The sequence below is a fragment of the Gobius niger genome (genome assembly GCF_951799975.1).
Source record: "Gobius niger genome assembly, chromosome: 8".
NCBI classification, from domain to species: Eukaryota; Metazoa; Chordata; class Actinopteri; order Gobiiformes; family Gobiidae; genus Gobius; species Gobius niger.
Window position 1 is genome coordinate 11090776 of NC_136859.1, and position 21317 is coordinate 11112092.

At 42.4% G+C, this 21317-nt stretch overlaps 1 protein-coding gene across 1 annotated transcript; it reads right to left on the reverse strand.

The window, feature by feature from the left end:
• Positions 1–227: 227 nt before the first annotated feature.
• On the reverse strand, positions 228–21212 carry plekhg6 (pleckstrin homology domain containing, family G (with RhoGef domain) member 6). Its single transcript, XM_079561299.1, has 15 exons — positions 21103–21212; positions 13980–14184; positions 11667–11795; positions 9902–10039; positions 9720–9815; positions 9588–9638; positions 7053–7202; positions 5579–5689; positions 3506–3655; positions 3196–3330; positions 2996–3115; positions 2789–2921; positions 2601–2716; positions 1095–2530; positions 228–638 (listed from the first exon to the last, which is right to left on the reverse strand). Exons 1-15 carry the CDS (start codon positions 21120–21122, stop codon positions 458–460), a joined length of 3171 nt encoding a protein of 1056 aa, XP_079417425.1. The 5' UTR covers positions 21123–21212; the 3' UTR covers positions 228–457.
• Between the last annotated feature and the right edge of the window lie 105 nt (positions 21213–21317).

The following is a 21317-nucleotide window of genomic DNA, read 5'->3' on the forward strand; positions in this document are numbered from 1 at the left end:
TGCTGAGCACATTTAATCAGGCATGGAGCTATTTCCCAAAAATGAGCCTTGACAGAAAGTAGGAATAGATAAACTACCTCATATATTTTTCCTTTCAAAATAAAATAGCTCCCGATCATTTTCTGACAGTGTATTGATGTGTTCGTAAGTAATACTGGCCATTTTCCTGTGGTTCTGATCAATGACTTGGAATATTATATCACCAGAATGAGAAATAATCATTCCTGTCCACGGCCATATTAGTTTTCCTTTTGATTTCACCCAGAGAAGGCAGGGACTCAGCAAAAGTTCCCGGATGTTGCTTCCATCCCTGTTTGACATAAAGCTCCCTTTAGCTGATGGTATGGGTGCTTTAACACAGAATAAAGTCAAGTCAATGTTATGTCACTTGTGCTCTTTAAATTGTCAGCCCCCTCTTCGTAAGCCTTGTTTGTTGACCCACAGGTGCTTTCAGTAGTTAGACCTGACTGCACTCCCCCTCTTCCTGCTCGGACAACTCCTGCAGGTCCCAGAAGGCCAGAGTCTTGTTGATGCCCTCCAGGAGCCCCTCGCTCCCCGGCTGTAAGTGGTCCATCACCTCCTCATCGTCAAAGCACCAGCCGGGCCAGTCCACGTTCACCCCGTCTGAGAAGATCACACTAGGACAAACAGGGGCACTGTCATTATTCGAGAAAAAGTATATCCAGTGCTTGCTTTCGTGTTTCTGATAATGAAAGCCACAAGAAAACGAGATGCAGACGTGTACATATTCAGAAAATGCCACAGATGCAGATAAATTTAAATACTTGCAGCGGCTTAAAGCAGTCTCTCACGGAACAAAGATGAGCGTCCAGATAAAGACTTCAGAAACCCACCACACTTAGCACATGAGATCATGAAGATATGACGAGCGAGTTTCACTTCGTCCTCTTCCTTTTCGAGCAAGTGCATATATGTTTCGTTCTACTGCGTTTTTCTATTCACTGCATTTGTAAAACATGTTTTCTGACTGTAGGTGTATGATTTGCTGTATTTACATATCTCAAAAACAAATAATCAATTTTTAAAAAAAAGGAATGAGTAGGAAGTGAGCAGTAAGTGTCGCAGTGACTCACCTGCTCCTAATGTCGTCCTCGTCTCCATCCACTAGCTGCTCCCTCCAGCCCTGACTCACGCTCAGAACCCTGTGCCTGAGCAGCTCCACCTCCTCCTCCCACTCGCTCTCCCGCTCTGCATCACTGGGGGAGGGATCCCGGTCCACGTCACTTGGGGACGGGGAGGGTGTGGTGGAGACTGAGGGTGATGGAGGGACTTTGGGCCTCATTCGGATCGATGTGTCCGTGAGTCTCAGAGAGTCTCTGTCCCGCTCTTTGGCTCGGATCAACAGCCCCTGCAGTGGAGAGGGAGGTGGCCGAGCAGACACGCTTGCTGTGCGGCTCTGGTGAGTCCTCTCCTGCAGGACGATGTTGGGGATGGAGGCGCTGCGCTGCGCCTTTAGTTTGGCACGTTTATTGTGCAGGGTGAGATCTGGGAGCTCCGACTCAGAGAGGGTCTGAGGGTCGTCCTTCATGGTCCAGAACATGCCCTGGTTCGGCTTGAGAGAGTTCAATGTGAGCACCCTGAGTGAGTTCTTATCAGAGGGTACTGAGCTCCTCTTTGCGGGCACACTGCTCTCTGAGTCCGAGTTGGACGAGGAGTGGTTGGACACAGACGAGGAGTGTGCCACCCTCTGCAGCGGAGACTTGGCAGAGGATGAGGGGTTCTGAGTGCTCTGAGGTCTCCTCCTCCTCAAACCTGGAGACTTAATGTCTTTATGAAAACCCCCAAACTCTGAGGGGTTTGTTCTGGCTGGCAGACTGTGGGTGGAGTTTCTAACTGTCCCGTGTACAGACACAGAGTCCGAGGCCCTTCTTCTCCAATTCAGCCCTGAAGGGTGAAGGACTTCAGGACCATTCTGTTGAAAAGTTCTGTGTTCATTTACTGGATAGTCGATGTCTGGATGCCCTCCCAGCAGCAGGCTGTGCGGCCTCGTATTGTGACTTTGAACTGTGTTGTTGAAGAGGAAATGATGCTCCAGATCAGGAGCAGACTGCACCTTTTTGACGCTCTGTTTTTCTACACTACTTGAAGACTTTTCCCCCTCCAGACTCACGCTGATCCTGGGCTGTGGACTTCTCACTTCCATCTCGATGAGCTCGTATCCAGGAACCACTGGCTGCCGAGCAGGGAGGGACCTGCGGGCTAATCTACGCTGATAGGGAGTGGCGGGCGGAGGGTGTGGGGCCTGCCAAAACGGCACTTCACTGTTAAACACTGAGGTGCCCTGAGGCTCGTCTGCCTCCTGTGGAGACAGCTGCCCGTTCACTGGCTCAGGTTTAGCAGGCTCCTCTGTGACGGCCTTCACAAACGTAGTGTCCTCTGTCGGCGTCTCAGACGGCTGCTCCGTCTCTGCTTCCTCATCGTTGGCTTCGAGCGTTTTAGCTTCCTGCATGAGCCTCCACTTCTCCAGCTGTCTGCTCCGCTCGTTATCTCGCATCTCCCTCAGCGTTTCCTGATACAGAAACATGTGCTCAGTTCGACAAACTTCAATGAATGAGCCCGTAATGTCCGCCCTGGTTTACCTTTGCCCGCAGGACGGTGGAGACCCAGGTGGAGCAGCTGTGTGTGGTTCCTGTCATAAAGATGTAGACGTTCATGACACTGAGGAGCTCCCCGACCTCCACCAGCACAAATGAACCTGGACAAAAGGACACAGTGTGATTGGGGCACCTGCCGTACAGGTCTATATGATATCTTTATGTCCACTCACAGCCGTCTCTAAGCGCGAAGCAGTGAGTCCTGTCCAGGCCAAGAGGAGGACGGATCACCTTCAGCCGCTCGCCTTTCTTCTGGACTTTAGTCATGAGGAGCACATCGGAGAAAAGAAGAGCCACAACCTCCATCTGAAGAAGAGGAATTTTAAAACAAAAATAGGACACATAGTTCAAATATAATATGAAATGCCTGGGTTTCTTACTTTACTGTCTTTTCTTCCGCGGATCTTGAGGTTCTCCTCCAGCAGCAGTTTTCTGATGACCCCAGGACCCACACCACTGACGGGACACGAGAGGTCGAACCGGCTCACCTCTCTCACGTGCTGAGAAACCATACAGCCAGGTCCAGTCAAAGTTATCACGGAAGGTATTTGTCTGCATTTGTGACATAAACAATCTTTACCCTGTCGATTTCTTCATTGATTCCTTCCACTTCGTAGCCCTCCACCCTGTGAGCGGAGATGGACAGTGCCAGCTCCTCATCTTTAAACCTCATGTAGTCATTGATACTTTCCAGGAAACGTATCACGGTGGCTAACTGGACACACAAAGACACAGGTATTTGGGTTTATTGCCAGCTGATTTTAGCCATAGGATCTGGCAACCTAAAATGTGGGCTTTCTGAACAAGTTTGATAATTTGGCCTCCACACAACATCTTGTATAAGGACAAACGACCTCGGTAAAAAGGCCCTCCCAGCAGGTCTTGCTCACCATGGCTCTGAGCGCCAGCTGAACTTCATTATGGGCCGTGTTCTTGAGCACTGCCCCGAGCAGCAGCGGGTACTTGGTGATCCTCTGGTGGGGCTTGGCCTGCATGTCGCCCAGACGCATCCGCTCAGACTGAGGGTGAGTCTCCACCCACTGCACACAAGAAGAGACCATTAAAAACACAGTATTTTCTCTCTAACAATACATTCTTGCTTACAAAGTACATCCTACATTGTGTTATGTGCTTCAAGACCCGCAATTGACATAGCAATAGTCATGTCTCTCCTCCACATTTACATTAATAACGCCATTCGATAGAAAATCTACAATCGCAACTCAGTCTCCTCCTACAGAGCATGTTCCAAAAAAGGACAAAAAGGCGGGAAACTCAGAAGCAACAAGCCTCCAGTTCAATGCATATGACAAAAACCAGCGTGGTTAAAAACATGATACCGTATTTTCCGGACTATAAGTTGCTCCAGAGAATAAGAAAAAAAAAATAACAAGCTGAATAGGCGTACGGTATGCTAGCGTAACACATTGATGGTTAGCTGCATGAAGCATGAACAACGTGGAGGCGTAACTGCACCTTTGACAAGCCTCTCCCAACAGCATGTTTTTCAAGCTCTCATTTGCGAGCTCGTTTCTCTAGATGTTCCTCCATCTAGCTTGTAGCCCGTGATTAGCGTTGTTTTGCTTTCTTCATTGTGGATGAGAGTAACCTCTGCTTTCACGCTTGTTCCAAACTTTCTTTCTGCTGGCCGATTAGCCTGCAGTGCCCTCTAGCAGCATGTGAAAGTATATATTTGAATTTTTAAAAAAGAAAAAAAAATCACATATCCAAAATCAGGCTTAAAAATCAAACATGTTTGATCTCCTACGACTGGAGTCTAGTCGCGTCTTTCTACCGCCCACACGACACAATTCGAACGTCAGTCCTGTCGTGACACTCCCACACTACACGACCCGCCTCCGTGTGACCGCCTTCGACTAGACGCGACTCGAGAAGACTCGGCACGACTGAGAATTAGAGCAAAATCGGGCATAAAAGTCGTGTAGTGTGTGCTGACCTAGCACCCCACGCCAAACTATTAAAAAGGAGCGACTTACAGTCCGGAAAACACAGTACTCTCCTCAGAGCTGTAAAGGAGGAAACTGTATTTTTAAAAACAATAAAAGTCTTTGGAGCCAGGTTTTAAAGTTGTTTATGACACGTGTAAAGTCCCCATTGGATTCCATATTATAGCGAACCTTCTGGAGTCGCCCTTAGCCACTAGGGGGTGGTATTGCAGCAATGACAAACAACCAAAAAGAAGTACTTTCCTCGCCCATTGGCTAAAACTCTTTGGAATTTATTACACAATGGAGCTATGCCAGAAGGAGATTATGAACATAAATCATCTTGGATTAAATCAAATCAAGTGGTTTTGTAAGGCCTAACAACACAACAGGATCAAACATCAAAACAGTGAAACAAATGTAATGTCAAAGCAAATGGTTTAGCTAGTTACAATATTAAATAGTGTCAAGAGCTTCTGTATGCACATGCAGTATGCACATGAATAGCAATTAGGCTTTTAATTAAAATCAGGAACAAGCAGGTCAGTCAGTTCACTTTGCACTAACTGTACAATGAAGTGTTGAAATGAATTGTTTTTGTCACTATGCAACTTTTTTTACTTTCCAATGCTGCATGCTCTAACTGAAAACAAGGATGATGACATTTCACACTTACAATTTTTATCAAACAAGAAGTAATATACCCTCTCCACTCCCACTAGAGGAAAAAAAAAACATATTTCAGTGTCTGTTTGTGCAGCACTAATCTAATCTTGCGGTTTTATAAATGGCACTACACTAATATCGGCCATGGTTTCTACTGAAAAAAAATTGCGCCGTTGAATCATTTGTAGAAACTGTTGGTGTCAAAAGCAGATGGCCTTGAAGGTGTGACTACAGTGAGTCACCCGCAAGCAACAGAAAACAATCACATATTAAAAATGCTACTAAAGCATTTTTTATCTACATTGAAAATACATTAAACACATTAAAACAAAAATACATGCATGTTTATACCTGAACATATGCATGGAACAACGGGCTGCTTTCTGCTTGTCTACGTGCAAACTCCTGAGTGCTCTCCTCTTCCCAACAGTAGTGCTTATACGAAGAGAAACGCCTCCTGAACTGCAGGGAAAAAGGATTATTATTAACATGGTGGTCAGCAGGCTGGTTGGAAACTAGTGTGTGGTAGGATTATAGTTTCAGCAAAATTAAAGGAAAGCTTGTGAAGTCATTTTACAGCTTAGAGACTGTGGCACTGAGCAAAAGACAGAAGTGGAGCCGGAGGTGGAAGAGATTAAGAGAATGGGTACAACATGTTCAACATTTTTTAAGATACAGTATGACAACGTTAGAGGACAGACTGAGATGGTTTGGCTTCATAAATAGGACGGTTGCTGCGGTTAGAGCTGGTAGAAAACAGGATGCCTAAAGCTGAAGTGGGTCACTGAGCTCTGCCTAAATTCACTGTTGCTTTGATTAAAATCAATGTAATCAAGAACCACTGCCTTAAATTAAGACCAAAGAACAAATGTGCAGAGGATAGATGCCAGGTGAAGTTGATTGGTTCTGGTGTAAAGGCTTATCAATTTTGGGAGAATACTTAATTTTTCTGCAAGTGACAGTCTGTAGGTTTAAATGCTTTACAGATGGAGTGGGCCCTGCAAATTTGACATAAAGTAAGAATTATTAACCTCTTAACCTCAACCTGGGCCGAGCACATTTTCTCCAGTTTGTCAAAAGAGCAACAAAAATGAGATGAAAACGAGGATGAAAATGCATCAAAAACATGACAAAAAGACGATGGAAAAGTGACAAAACAGCGGAAAAAAAACGCAAACAGAAAAGTGACAAAAACGGCACAAAAGAGCAACAGAAAAGTGATGAAAAAGTGAAAAAAAAAAAAAAAAACATGTGGCAAAAAAAAGTGGCAAAAAGCAAAGAAAATGTGGCAACAACGCGAGGAATCTTATCCATTTAGATGAGTTTTGTAGATTTGGGTAAAGCTGAACTGGAGAAAATGCACTTGGTTTAGGCGAGGGGTTAAAGGTTAAATAATGAGTTTTCCCTGAAGTCCCTCAGACATTAATAAGAATTCCTCGTGCCATGAATTTGACCAATGAGCTGAGCTTTCCTGTGATCCGGCCTGTAAGGTTCGATCAAGAGGGGAGGGGGCAGCTGGATTGTTTACTTTTGAAATTTCCCTCTTTCCTCATTTTGAAATCTTACAGACTGTCACTTTAATGTTTGAAAGAAGACTGAAATATTAACAGCTAAATTAAGACCTAAATTAGACCTCTAACTCCGTCCAAATTGAGTCATATTACAGTGTGGTTTTCAGAGCACCTGTATAACCTAAATAACTGGAGCTTTTGTGGTTTGCTGCTTATGAGCATTAACATTCAGCCCTATTGCGACAGCATCTTATAAAAAGCAACAGGAAAGTCAATGCTGAAGACTGTTTGTCCTGCACAAAGTAAAGCGTTACCTGCAGACAGCCCGCCTCTAACTTTATAGGGTCGAACGGCGCGCCCGTCCTACGCACTTCCTGTAGCATGGGGTACAGGATGTCCTGCCAGAACAGCTGATGCGCGGTGATGATGGAGGGCAGGTTTGAGAAGAGGAGCTGTGGGGTCACCTAAGAAACAGCACAAAAGTATAAAGTATTAGCATAACTTTGTCTCCATTGACAGATACTTTCCATTGCCACAGTGGAAAAAAGATGATAAAAGTGTGTTCCACTTGAGCTGCTCTGGTGCACAGCGGATGCTCTATGTATGTCAATAACATGCAAATTAGATGTGCCACATGTACAAGAGGGACATACTTGTATTTACTGTAACGCCTAGTATTTCAAATGCTCAAAACAATACATCTCAATTTATAGCAATCAACCCAAACAAATGCAAAATTGATGAAAAGTCTAATGAATGTTTTTAGATTTCATGCTTTATTGTCCCAGTGGGGAAATTTGTTTTCTGCATTTCATCCATTCTTGAACTAGTAACAGAACTTCAGCCAGGATCTCGGTCAGGACTACCGAGCTGGAAGATTTTAGCCAACTGTGCTTTTGGGGGTTTGGGTTGATGGGGGAAACCTACCCAGAGAGGAACATGCAAACTCCACACAGGCCGGAAATGGAACCTGGGACCGTTGTACTGTGAGGCGAGACTGCGACCTTCTGCTGTACCCAGGCCGCCAAATGCTGTGATTTCATGAGTATTGTCTTTTGTCTTTCATTTTTATACACTGCCTGACAAAGAAAAGACACCAAAAAGTAGGCTGCACTCACACTTTTTTTATTTGTATATTTTTAATTTTGTTTAAATTTTTCTTTTTTATTATTTATATGAACATATATGAGTGCGCATGACTTGATACTAGGCTCACACCACCACCGCACACATGAGGGAAACACAAGGAGCCGCCCTGAGGAGGAGGGAGAAAACCCACGAGGTATAGTGACACTAAACTAACACCAGTTACCAATTATTATACTAGCAACTTTCTACACCCTTTACTTTTGAGGTCTTTACCTTTATTTGGATATGTATGCGCAAATATGACAATTTATGGATAATCTTCAATACCTTCTACATTTTTCACTGCAGTGGCATTTATTTTCTGGATCTGGACATTTATTTTGAAATATATTGTATTTGATTTATGTATAGTACTATTGAATACCTTCTACAGCTTTCACTGTAGTGGCACCAAATTGGCACCGCTTGTCAATTATTATACCAGCAACTACCAGCATAAGTACCAGCATACTACAACCTTTATTTTTTAGATCTGGACATTTATTTTGAAATGTTTGTCATAATGTGAAAATGCATGGATATTACTCTTCAATAGCTTCTAGTGACACTAAATTTACACCAGTTACCAATTATCATACTTGCAACTTACTACAGCCTTTATTTTTTGGATCTGGACATTTATTTGACAATTTACGCCAAAATATGACGATTAATGGATGGCAAAATACTTTTTACCCTTTCGCTGTGTTTTCAATAAGTTATAATGAAAGTTGGTTGTTGTTGTTAGCAGTAGCAGTAAGCTAAGTAACTCTTCTCTCGAGTGGATGCAAAGTAATGCAGCAATTTTCCAATGGTTCAATAAAAGACTGTTCTCCCAACATAAAAATAAAGATGTAGTGAGTGAGTGAGTGGTTGGTGGTGGTCGGAGGGGCCGATGGTTGCCTCACTTCTGTCAGTCTACCCCAGGGCAGCTGTGGCTACAATAGTAGCTTACCACCACCAAGTATAGAGTGAATGAATAATGCACGAAATTGTAAAGCGACTTTGAGCGTCTGGAAAACAGCTACATAAGACTAATGCATTATTATTATTAATATAAGATACCTCTAGCTACTATTACTTGATTGCACATTTTCCTGTCTTCTTTGCAGCCCCTGAGTGTTTCCCCTGAGCTGATGTGACAAGTGAATTTCTCCATTGTGAGATCCATAAAGTGCTATCTTATCTCATATGTCGTTGGACCGTCTTTAGCTTTGATCACAGCTCGCATTCACTGTTGCATTGCTTCAATAAGCTTCTGTAATGTCAAAAGATCCAGTGTTGCATTAACAATTCACCAACATCTTGTATTGATGATGGGAGAGTATGACCACTGCGCAAAGCCTTCTCAAGCACATCCCAAATATTCTCAATGGAGTTAAGATCTGGATTCTTTGGCGGCCGATCCATGTGTGAAAATGAGCTCCCTGAACCACTCTTTCATAAAGTAAACCTGATGAATCCTGGCATTGTCATCTTGTCAGGGAGAAGAAATCCATTGATAGAGTAACCTGGTTATTCAGGATGTTGCTGCTGATGTCATTCTTTGGGCCCATAGTGTTGCTGAACCTATACCTGACCAACTGCAGCCTAAATCCAGGTGGACACTTTATTTTTGGTCGGGCAGTGTATAATCCATATAATCCATAATCCAAAGAAATAACCTCATTCACCCTTTCCTAGTCAATACTGTATACATGTGCTACATAAACATCTCTCACCTCGAGGAGAAACCCGTGTTGGTGCAGGTGTAGAAGAGACTCCAGGACCAGCTGAGGAGCAGAGAGGACACGGACAGGTGAGTGGATCAGCACAGGTAAAGACACTACACTGTACATTTAGTCACTTCTTACGTCTCTGATGACCAGCAGTTTGTTGATGTAGATGATCTCCGTGTAAATAAACTCCCATAATGCATCCTGTTGATTCCTCTGCACCTTTGACATCGTCTGAACAGGCAACACAAAACATATATCAGTAGGCGAATTTAGATATGAATATAGATAAGGCATTATAGTGTAAAACATGAACATACTGAATGCGAGGGCACGATGTCCGTCCAGTTGCTCTCCAGACTGGTGCCCTGGTTCTCCTCTGCCCATTTCCACCTCAGGCTCACGGGAACAGTGAAGGCCTCAAGGTTGTGTTTCAAGAGATCCAGCTGTCCGTGTGCCTGCACAAAGAAAAAAGAGCGACTGAAATGTTAGTACAAACAGCTGTGGAGGCAGTAGCTTAATTGAAATGGACTTTTTCTCTGTCTGGTAGCAGCGACAATCACACTCAAATGTGAGGATACACAACATTTTGAGAATCACCAAAGCATTATACTTATCATGTCGAGCCCAAAATACCAAAGACTGTTTGCAGAGGTGGGGAGAGTAGCCGGAATATTTACTTAAGTAGAGTAACGTTGCTTTAAAAGGGACTATACGGAGTCCTAATGTGTATAATGAGCTCACACCTGTTCGCCACAACTGCCTCTAAAATCCTGCACTGTCGAGTTGTTAATTCAATCCGACGAGCTTAATATAGAAGGTGCAGTTACACGCATGACCTGAGGTGGCAGTAGTGAGTATAAAATTACCTTAATTAACTTGCATCTTCTAGTCCCTAAAGTCCATAAGTTCTAAATAATCTTACTCAAGCAGAAGTAAAAAGTAGTGGCGCAAATATTTATTCAAGTAAGAGCAAAAAGGACCTGGAGAAAATTTTACTAGAGTAGGGCGAGTATTGAGTAACTGTTTGACTGTAAAAGGTTGATTCATGATTCTGTAATGACATAAATTATGAAAAACAAAACATGTTCAAAGAAAATACCATAAAAACATATACAAATAAATCCTTATGAAGAATTAAGAAAACAAATCAAGAAATACATCTATTAGAGCTATCTATAAGATTTGTCACTTAAAGATGACTCACAGTGAGGGTAACAGTACAAATACTTCATTTTAATATTACTCTTTATTAATTTCTCCAGTTCGGCTTTACCCAAATCTAAGAGCTTCTCAACTGGAGAGCAACAGTGTAACGCCTCATTTGAAAGCTAAGACCTACAAAAGTTATCATTTTTGTCGTCACATTGACGCTGCATTTTTGTCACGTTTTTTGCGTGTTTTTGTTGCTTATTCATTGCATTTTTGTCATGTTGTCACCTTACAAGTGTAAGCCGTTTTTAATGAAGCTACAGTCAAGTTGGGGCTTTGACCAAATCACAGCTAATCATTATTCATTTATTGGAAAAATTGTCTCTATTATATGCGGCCCGCGACCCAAACTGAGTTTGACACCCCTGTTCGACAGCTTCTGGATTCTTCCATTTAGAATAAATGAAGAATACCTCTAGTAGCTAAGATGAAACCTGTTAGGACCAGCGCAAACACTTACATATTTACATATAATACGTATTTTGTCACATTTTGTGGCTTTTTCATCCACTGGAGAAAATGTGCTCGGTGCTTGAGTGAATGTATCTGAGTACTACCCACCTCTGCTGTTCTGTGTCATTATTGGTAATAGACCAAATTGGTGTGTTCAGTATTCTTGAAGGATGTGTATCTCATGTGTATCTCGTGGCTTACAAGTCAACACATGCCGTCCGTAAGCATTTTTCCTTACTTTGCAGAACAATGATTACAGTTCAGTAGCAACGGAGACTCTTCTTCATCGGTGAAATCAACCCTGCCAGTGAACCATAGCTGTGGTTGCCTGAGTGGGCGTGTGCCACTTTAGAACAAGTCTGTATCTGCGTAACAGCGCGTCGGCATGTGGCGCAGGAGCGAGCGGGCGCCGGGGATTACCTCAGGAGCCGGGTTCTTGTCGGACTGATTGAACAGGACTTGTCTCAGTGCGGCTCTGGGTTTGGCTGCTGCAGACGTCCCTTTGCTGATCGTGGAAAAGTCAGTCACCACTTTCTGCTTTGTCCGCCTCTGGAAAATTCAAAAAGACAAGTTTTGATTAGAACGAGTGGGACCAAATATTGCGAAACAGGTTGAGTTCATGGTGTCAACAAGTTAGATTAATTTGTACCATGGTCAGTGAGAATGCTAATGCTGACTGGGCTGCATTATTTGTCGTATAACCGCACAGTTAGTCCGGCAACAGTTAAATCATGTTCTATATCCCTCCACTGCAGCCGTTTCCATAGTAACAACAAACTACAACTAGCTTCAGGTAAAGAAAAAAGTGAAATAACTAATTTGGGCCTGTTTGTTTTGGACAGGAGTTATAAGCAGATTAAAGGAACAGGCCACCGGTTTTACATACTGAGATATGTTCTCACCTTAGCTTAGACGAGTTGATGTGTAACTGTCTGGTCTTTGTGCAAGCGCTCAGCCACGCAAATGTTGTTAGCATTTATCCTCTCCCTGCAAAGGTATAGCTCCAAATTGGGGTGGAGTTAGAAATGACCAAGCTGTTCCACGTTTTCCCTATTTAAAGGGGCTATACAGAGTTTAAAAATGTTAAAATTAAGTATTTTCCTCCCCCTTCATGTTCCAGCCATGTCCTAATGTGTAGAATGAGCTCAGACCTGTTCACCACAACTGCCTCTAAAATCCTGCATTGTCACTCAAAAAGGTGTCACTTCGGGTCCGAAGTGCCGTCATGCACGAGCTTAATATTGAAGGTGCAGTTACACGTATGACCTGAGGTGGCAGTAGTGAGCATAAAATGGCCAACTTGCATCCAGCCCCTTTAAATACAGTTACGTGAAAAGTTACACGATCCAAGTCTAGTTACACAAAATTAAACATGTCGATTTTGAAAGCGGATAAAAAGGAGCACAATATTATGAGGCGTAATAACACCTGGAGTACTTCGATGTCCGCGCAGTGGTGCTGTCGAAGTCTTGTGTAACTAGACTTGGATCGTGTAACTTTTCACGTATTTAAATAGGGAAAACGCAGAACAGCTTGGCCGCTTCCAACTTCATCCCAGTTTGGAGCTATACCTTTGCTGAGAGAGGCTAAATGCTAACAACATTTGTGTGACTGAGCGCTCGCACTGAGACCAGACAGTTACACATCAACTCGTCTAAGCTCAGGTAAGAACATATCTCAGCAAAAGTAGAAGGTTCTTGACTGGAGCTTACAGAATAGAGTAACACCTCATTTGAAAGTTAAGACCTACTAATCTAGACCTAATCTAAACTTTTACTTACATTGTTACCGTTTTGATGCAAAAAAAAAAATGTTTTTGTTGCATTTTTGTCACTTTGTTTTGTTTTTGCAATTTCCATCACTTATTTCTCCCCTGTTTTGTCACCTTGCTTTTTTGTAACTTTTTTTTATGCTCTTTTGTTTCATCCTAGTTTAATGTCTTGTGAGAGAGCAAAAAAAAGAACCAAAAATGTGACAAAAACGGAACAAAAATTAGATGAAAAGAGTGACGGCAACAACCAAAGGAAAAAGATCCTTTAAGATAAGTCACTTTTGTAGTTCCTAGCTTTCAAATGAGGCGTTACCCTTGACTTAAAGCTGCACTGTAAGCTCCAGTCCAGAAGCTTTTAGATTTGGGTAAAGCCGAACTGGAGAAAATGCACTCCGTGGTTAGACGTTAAACTGTTTTTTTAAACTGTATAATGGCTCCTCGTTGGCAACAGCGGGAAATAACCATGATAGCAAAATACAAGCCACATTCTTTAGCCAACAGAATGCTAACAAGTCTATGACGCTGTGATAAACCTAGTGTGAATGCAAAACGACTGGGTTTGGTTCTACATGTTATGCAACTAAATCCATAAATACAGACTGGGCCGCTTAAATAAGTAGAAGAAGAAACAACCAAATTGAACACAAATCTACATAAGTTAAGCAACATACTTCTCCTGGTTCGTCTTCAATGAGTGAACAACATTGTAACATGGTTTAAAGATCAAAATGGTTGATTTTGCGTATGCCCCCTTTTATTTTCCTTGTCAACACATATGGATTACAGGTGAAATAAAAATGTGCAGATGTGTAGGTTAATGTTCACTCATACTGGTTTGAACAAAAATCTGTTTCAACATTTGATTTTTTTTTTGTTCTTTTAATGTGCCTGTGCACCAAAAGAAACTATGAGAAATTATAATATGCCGTCAGATAAACAAGCATACACACTAATGCACGTGCCTGATAGCTGTAGAACTTCTTGTGGCTCTCTGCTGACCCCCGGTGGTGGAGGGTCGTTTCTACAGGAGAGGGAAGAACGTCCGCGTTGTCCGTGTCCCTCACTTCACCGTCCCTCTGCCGGTCTTCCTCCGCGCCCCACAGATCCACTGCAGCATCCAGAGGCGAGCCATTTCCAACTCCATTCAGATGGGGCACTTTGGAAAGGCTGAAAGAGAAACAAAAATACAGAGTAGCAGCTTGGCCATGAGCACAAGAGAGGCTTCTATAAGGGCTAAACCAGGACTAAATCAGGTCAAGACCAGACTTAAAAGGTGCATTATGGACCTTTTTAAGTGAAAACTGTTGATATTTGTGTGTTTGATCCTGTAGTGACCCAGCGGCTGTCTGAGTGATCAGCGTGGCGCCTTTACTTTCGATCACAGTGGTCTCTAGTACAACACTCTAGGTTCAATTGTTTTGTAGGTTTTCTGATGAGAGGGTCCGTCAACAATGAAAACCTTCCAAACAATTGAGCGTCCTAGAGACCCCTGTGATGGAAAGTAAAGGCGTTATGCTGACCTCTATACAGCAGCTGGGTCAACAAGGTCAAATACGCACAAATATCACCTTTTTCCCCCGCATAAATAAAAAAAAATAGGCAAAACCAAATGTTACTAGGGATGCACCGATCCGATACTAGTATCAAGTGTCGTAGTCCATCGGGTATCGGCTACAAATATCCGATACTGAACCAATACCAGTTTACTTTACAACTTTAACCACTTAAATCTAAGTAAATATGGGCTGTATATCATTTTAAAGCAGTACTAAGTAACTCTTCCCCCTAGAGGTTTTAAGCGCAACTGCAGGTGTAGTAGCAAGTTACGATTTTTTAACTTATTAATTGTCTTGGGGAGTAAATACTACGCTGACAGGAAAGGCGAAGGCAGAGAGGGTTACTGTGCATCCAATTATACAATGGAAATATTTTTTTCACTCAAACTTGGCTGTAAATACTGTTTAAAGTGACGTTACCCTGCAGTTAGCTTTGCCCGTTAGCATGTTAGGTTCTTCTTCGTGATTCCATTAGTGTGTTTTGCTTTCTCCGGACCGGTGGCAGTCAAGTTGCAAACATGGTTTTCTGACCAGAGACACCAGGGGGAGATGAAAGACCCTCCAACCATCCCATTAACACTTGTATTACCCCCACAGGGACTACGAAAAGGATTTATTAAGGTAAACATGTTACTTAGTGCTGCTTTAAAGCTTAGAACCTGGAATTCAATCGCTGAGTTAGTTTTAACCTCTACAAAATGCAGCGGTTAGCATCAGTATGCTTAAGCTAGCTGGAGCATGCTAAACATCAACTAATCAAAGCTCAGTCAGAAACTATGATAGAAATTCCTAAAGTGGCCTAAAAATAAAATAAAATCGGCCACTACTGAAGTCAAGTGATTGTATTTTAGTTTAAGAAATAAGATATAACAGTTGTAATGATCAGGTCACTTCATGTGAGTTTATATTGATGTAACCTAAAGTCTGTCATAAACTCAAGGATATTTAGTGTAGAAAAGTCCAGTGATCCTTGTTTATCCAAGAGTTTATCAATAGATATAATTGATCTGTAATATCATGACAATAAAATATGACTTTATTGATCTTGACATCAACCTGCCATGGGACTACGGATGAACATTAGCCAACATGGCTAACTCCGGCACATTTACATGTTGAACAACACATGTTGATTAAAGGGGCTGGATGGCCATTTTATGCTCACTACTGCCAGCTCAGGTCATACGTGTAAACTGCAGTATCTATATTCAGCTCGTGCATGACGGCACTTCAGACCCAAAGTAACACCTTTTTGAGCGACAGTGCAGGATTTTAGACGCAGTTGTGGTGAACAGGTCTGGGCTCCTTCTACACATTAGGACATGGCTGGAACATGTAGGGGGAGGAAAATACATAATTTTAACATTTTCAAACTCTGTATAGTCCCTATAATTTGCACTGTCCCAATAAAAAAAAAATAATAATAAAAAGAGTCAATTCAAATTTTCACTCAGAAAAAGCCACTTTTTAAAAGGTCTCTTGGTATCGGTAAATATCGGCAGACACTCAAACCCCAGTATCGGTATCGGTATTGGTAGCAAAAAAGCTGGATCTCTAAATGTGACCAGTCCAGTCAACTCTCAGAGCGGAATCCATCCCATCAATCCCACCGTTGTGTCCAAGGGTAAGACATTTCATCCACCTTTTCTCTGAACCAAGTCACAACCAGGAGAAAACAGACCCAGAACTCAAATGAGTCGGTGCTGGTAACATTATAACACAAAAGAGTTCCATATAGTATTATGGGTAATAAAGCCGACATCCATAAAACAGACCACAGCTTTAAAAGACTAAAGCGTGACCACAGAGTTTCAAAAGCATGTTCCTCGTTTGTGATAGTGGTTTTCACTTTGTTTAACTGTGAGCTCAAAGCAAAGGTGTGTCGGCTGCAGCTCTAAGTCAAGTGTTTGCTTTGGGTTTAAATATGGTTAGCCAAGGACTTTTATTCGGACGTGTTTTATCTCAGGCCTGTCTTTTTTTGAAGCAACAACAAACTAAAGGTGGAAAGTACAAATCAGAAAACTAAAGTTCATCACATTGGTGTTAAAATAAGGAAAGTACCCCTTATGATGTTCACAGTGTGGTTTGATATTACTTAATGACGTGCTCTGTGTGGGATATTCATATTTAGAAAGCATCCGCCCAAACATGAATTATGCAACTACTGTATCCACGCAAGACATGCAATGATAACGCCACACGCACAGGAGAAAGGGCTTAAATCACAAATACTGAAGTAGACATGAGTTTATAACTTCTCGATAACAGCAGAAGCGAGAACACAAGGTGCAGCAGAGACATCTTTTTAATTCAGCTTTTACTATAGCTCCCCTGTGACATATTATACTTGGTTTGGCTGTGCATACTTAGCTACTGCACATCGCTGCACAGCCGTATGAGGGTTAAAAAGATTATCACCATTATTATGTCACTGTGGACAAACCAGAAGACACAAACATAGATCAGTCAGATTGCCCTGTCTGACTTTAAACCTCCACTTTGAGAAAAAAGCAATATTCTGTCTTGAACATTGTTATGATATTACTGCAATAATACTAAGCACCCAGATCTGCTAAAGCAAACGTGGGCAGGAAACTGATGTTTTTTTTTATATCGAGTCGGTTTAATCTTTCAGTCTGGAAGTGAACAAGGCCTGAACAAGACTCAGTCCGTCCTGTCCCTCCCTGATCGTCCCCTGAGGATAGAGACCAACCATTTTCCTGGCAAGAGTTACCGACATCTCAGGGCGGCCTGAACAAATCATTATAAATGTCGTTTTGTGTCAAGTGTAATCGGCATGCTTCATTTGCACAACTGCACTTTACTGGAGGCACTTTTTTTTAAAACTATAATTATTGTAAATAATTACAAATGATGATGATTGAGGTTTATTTGATCAAAGCTGTGTTCCACTGTAACCTTTATTTATCATCTATTGTATAGCCTTGTCACACACATGCAAACCAAACTTCCCTCTGCTTGGGACAATAAAGCTGAGTTGAGTTAATCTATACACAGTGTGCTCCATTAAAGTTAAACAAAAACTGTGTTAAAACATGCCTTAGAAATTCTAAGGCAAAATAAGGCAAATGTTGGACTGTGTTAGAAAAGAAAAGATAAAAGATCAGTGATATTGTGGTAAATGGTAAAATGGTCTCTACAGCGCTTTTCCACCTACATCTCGGCCTGTAACAAAATCTAAAGGTCAATATATTGAGGCAGGAAACTATAGTGATAAACAACATTATCGAAGGCGTTATAAAGCCACAGAAACAAACTCTAAAGCTTAAAAATGACAATTAAGCTCTGTTCAAAATGTACTAAATCTTAACAGACCCCACAATGAACATGGAATACAATGAGACAAAACTTGCTATTACATTAGAACAATGGGGGTAAAATGCAAATAAAAGTACTGACGATAAATACTGAGCCCAAAATTGCATTGTTTATCTGTCATTTATTGAATGATAAGTCGATGAATAAATTAACGTGACAGCCCTACCTACATCAATCATTCAAAGCGTTTTAACATCAACCCATTCACACTCTATAAAGATAAAGGAGGATAAAGACGATTTCACACCAGCCCCTGCACATTGAGGGAGAGGCGGTGGAAGCAGCAAACAGCCTAAAGCTTCACATTGTCTAACCAGCTGACATGGTCTAACATAACAACACCTCTGCACACATGAAGAAGGCACAACAGAGCACATACTTCTTGAGGAAGCTCAAACAGTATGAACTTCCTCAGAAGTTGTTGGTGAACTTCTACAAATGTGCAATTGAGTTCATTCTGAGAAACTGTGTGACTGTGTGGTTTGTCATCTGCACAGCGGCTGAGAAAAGGGACCTGCAGCGTGCGGTGAAGGCAGGCAGCCGGACACTGGGACTGGAGCTCCCCCCTCTCAGCTCTGTCTATGCCACAGGGGTGAAGAGGAGGGCAACAAACATTTACAAGGACAGAACGAGTGCTTCATTTGGAAATTTGTAGTTTCAGGAACACTTTAAAGGAGCTAGATGCAAGTTAGTCATTTTATGCTCCCTACTGCCACCTCAGGTCATACGCGTAACTGCAGCTTCTATATTAAGCTTATGCATGTCAGCGCTTCGGACCGAATTAACACCTTTTTGAGTGACAGTGCAGGATTTTAGAGGCAGTTGTGGTGAACAGGTCTGAGCTCATTCTACACATTAGGACATGGCTGGAACATGTAGGGGGAGGAAATGACTTAGTTTTAACATTTTTAAACGTCGTATAGTCTCTTTAAGTCTGATATGATGGATTCGGGGAACAGGACAAAACAGTTGCAGGAACCAAATCAGACCAAATCTTTGCTGGATCCTCCTATATAGTTCGCGGATCCTTTACCCTGAAAAACTGAAACCCAAACGGGAGATCAAATTGTTTGAGCCCCTGCCCTCGGGCAAACGCTTTAGAGCGTTAAAGACTCACAGCAGCAGGTTGAGGAACAGTTTTTAACACCAAGCTGTTCCATCACACCTTAATAAGACTTTAGCACCACACTGTTGCTGCTGTCGCTGTGTTTGTGAGTGCTTTTATTATTATTTATTATTGAGACTGAGAGCTCTACAGATTTCATCATATTTGTGGGTAATGACAAATAAAGCTTTCTGTTCTGTTCTATTCTATTCTATGCAGACACTGGAGGCAAGGTGGGTGAAGTGTCTTGCCCAAAAACACAATGGCAGACAGCACCTGCGGGAGCCCGGTTATAAGGGGAACCGCTTCACCACTTGCCTGGCCTGCCAAACTACATGCTTTTTCATAGATATTTCAAAGACATATAGTCTGGGAGCGAGTATGATCTGAGCGATTTCCCGGTGGGCGTGATTGACAGACGGCATCAACCAATCAGAGCAACGCTAGATACGTCGCAGCAACATGCGGCAGGAAGCCTTTCCAAAAACGTCCTTATTTGCGAGGAACGCTTCGAACGCTGTTTCTTGCTCCGGTTTTAGGGATTTAATTTTTTTTTTCCCCCAAATGATTTAAAACAGACGAGAGAGCAGAAGAAAACATCGTATCACTCGCCGCCATCTCTATTGTTTTGGTAGAGCGTGGTGACGGCTTCCGCCTCTTGGGGAATGAAGTCCCGCCTCTCGGTGCGTGATTGGACCGATGTGGGTAAAATCGTGAAATGATAAGCTGCGAGGAGCTGTCCAGACGGTTCTTCTTTTGAACAGAAAGGAGGAGTGTCTGGCAGGTCAGGCAGCTTCACCACCTGAACTACTATCGCCCCACATGGCTGCTTTGCCGATATATTGTGCAGTCCTACTCCTGACCATGAACCAAGCTCAAGCTCAAGAGAGGAGGCCCCTGGGCAGTGCTGCATTCAGTCACACACTGATCCTGGAGATTGAAGGACAGGTCAAATGCACAGGGCCTTTTAAAGTACAAAAAGAACACTTTCTTCAAAAAGTTAGTGTAAATGTAAAGTCATTGACCCTGAGTGAAAGCAAAACCTCCAAATCCCCTACATAAGGATCCTGAGAGTTTCACGTGGTTGAAGCTTTTGTCACACATCCGCATGGTCCGCACATTACCTGACATCACCTGACACACAGCGGCTCACTCACCCACTCACTCACTGACTGACGGGATAAGTTACAAGCAAGAATGCGCCACTTTTCTCACAAAGCTTCTGTGTCAAAATGAACAATATGTGATCAAAAAGCGGAAAAAAATAAAATAAAGTGGTAATTTACATGGTTTTCGGCGCTAAACCTCCCATTGCAGTCGGGTAATTCCCCAGTGATAGAGCAAAGACTTCAAAGGGCCGATGCAGTGGCTTTCATCACAAGCACCTAATGTTTACAGGGCTTGTCACCAGCGAAATTACGAGTAATAACAATCTAGTGAAGACGGCTGGTAAATGATTTTGGGAGAGTTTGCAAGAAGAGGGTGTGGCTGTTTTCACAAAAATCAATGACATAAACATAGGAGGGAACACAATTATGACATAAGGTAAACAAGTGAAAGCAACAACAAAATTCAGTTTTAAGTTAACACAAATAATAAATCATACAGAAACATGGATGAAGTCTATGTCTGTCTACTAAATCTATCAGAACAAGAGGGCACGAGGGAAAGTAGCCTAAAGCTTTACATTTCTCTGCTGATTCTAATCAAAGCTAAATTGGTCAGAAGTTCAAAGTCCAAAACAAAAATGGGAGAAAAGGCTAAACTCACATTAGATATATGTGATCATGGTAAAGCATGTCCCTTTAGTTAAATATCTGATCATGACAATAGAAGGCAGTATGATCTATAAAATGTCTCTCTATATATTTTATTCATCAAAAAAACAATCACAGCTCCTGTCTTCAGCAAACAGGCTAAAGGATTTTTTTTGTTATGTAGATCACAAAATCAATCAATCAATGCTTTAACATCAACATAGAAGGTGACGAAGAGTAAACATGTGTAGAGGTAAGACTGGCAAGCGCAAAACCTCCTGGACTCTTATCTAAAGTCGCTCAGATCACTCAGAAAAAAGTTCCTTACCTGTGCCGAGCTGGATCCATTTTGTTTCACGCAGTCATCTTTGGTTTCTGTTCGCCACTTTCTCTCTCCACCTCTCTCCCTCTCTCTCTCTCTCCCTCTCTCTCTCTCTCTCTCTCTCTCTGTCGGTGAGGTGTCCCGCCCTCTGCTCCTGCGTTTCACCTGCGCTGCGCCCCGGGTCCGCGCGGCCGCTGCTGCTGCACGAGCGACTGGCCCGA

Bases quoted from the DNA above. Each gene is read 5' to 3' on its own strand.
- plekhg6 (XM_079561299.1), bottom strand. From the start codon at position 21,122: ATGGATCCAGCTCGGCACAG. The intron at 10,040-11,666 runs GTAATCCCCGGC...TTCTTTGTGCAG, and splicing joins ACAAGAACCCGGCTCCTGAG to GCACACGGACAGCTGGATCT. The intron at 2,922-2,995 runs GTAAGAAACCCA...CCTCTTCTTCAG, and splicing joins GCGGAAGAAAAGACAGTAAA to ATGGAGGTTGTGGCTCTTCT.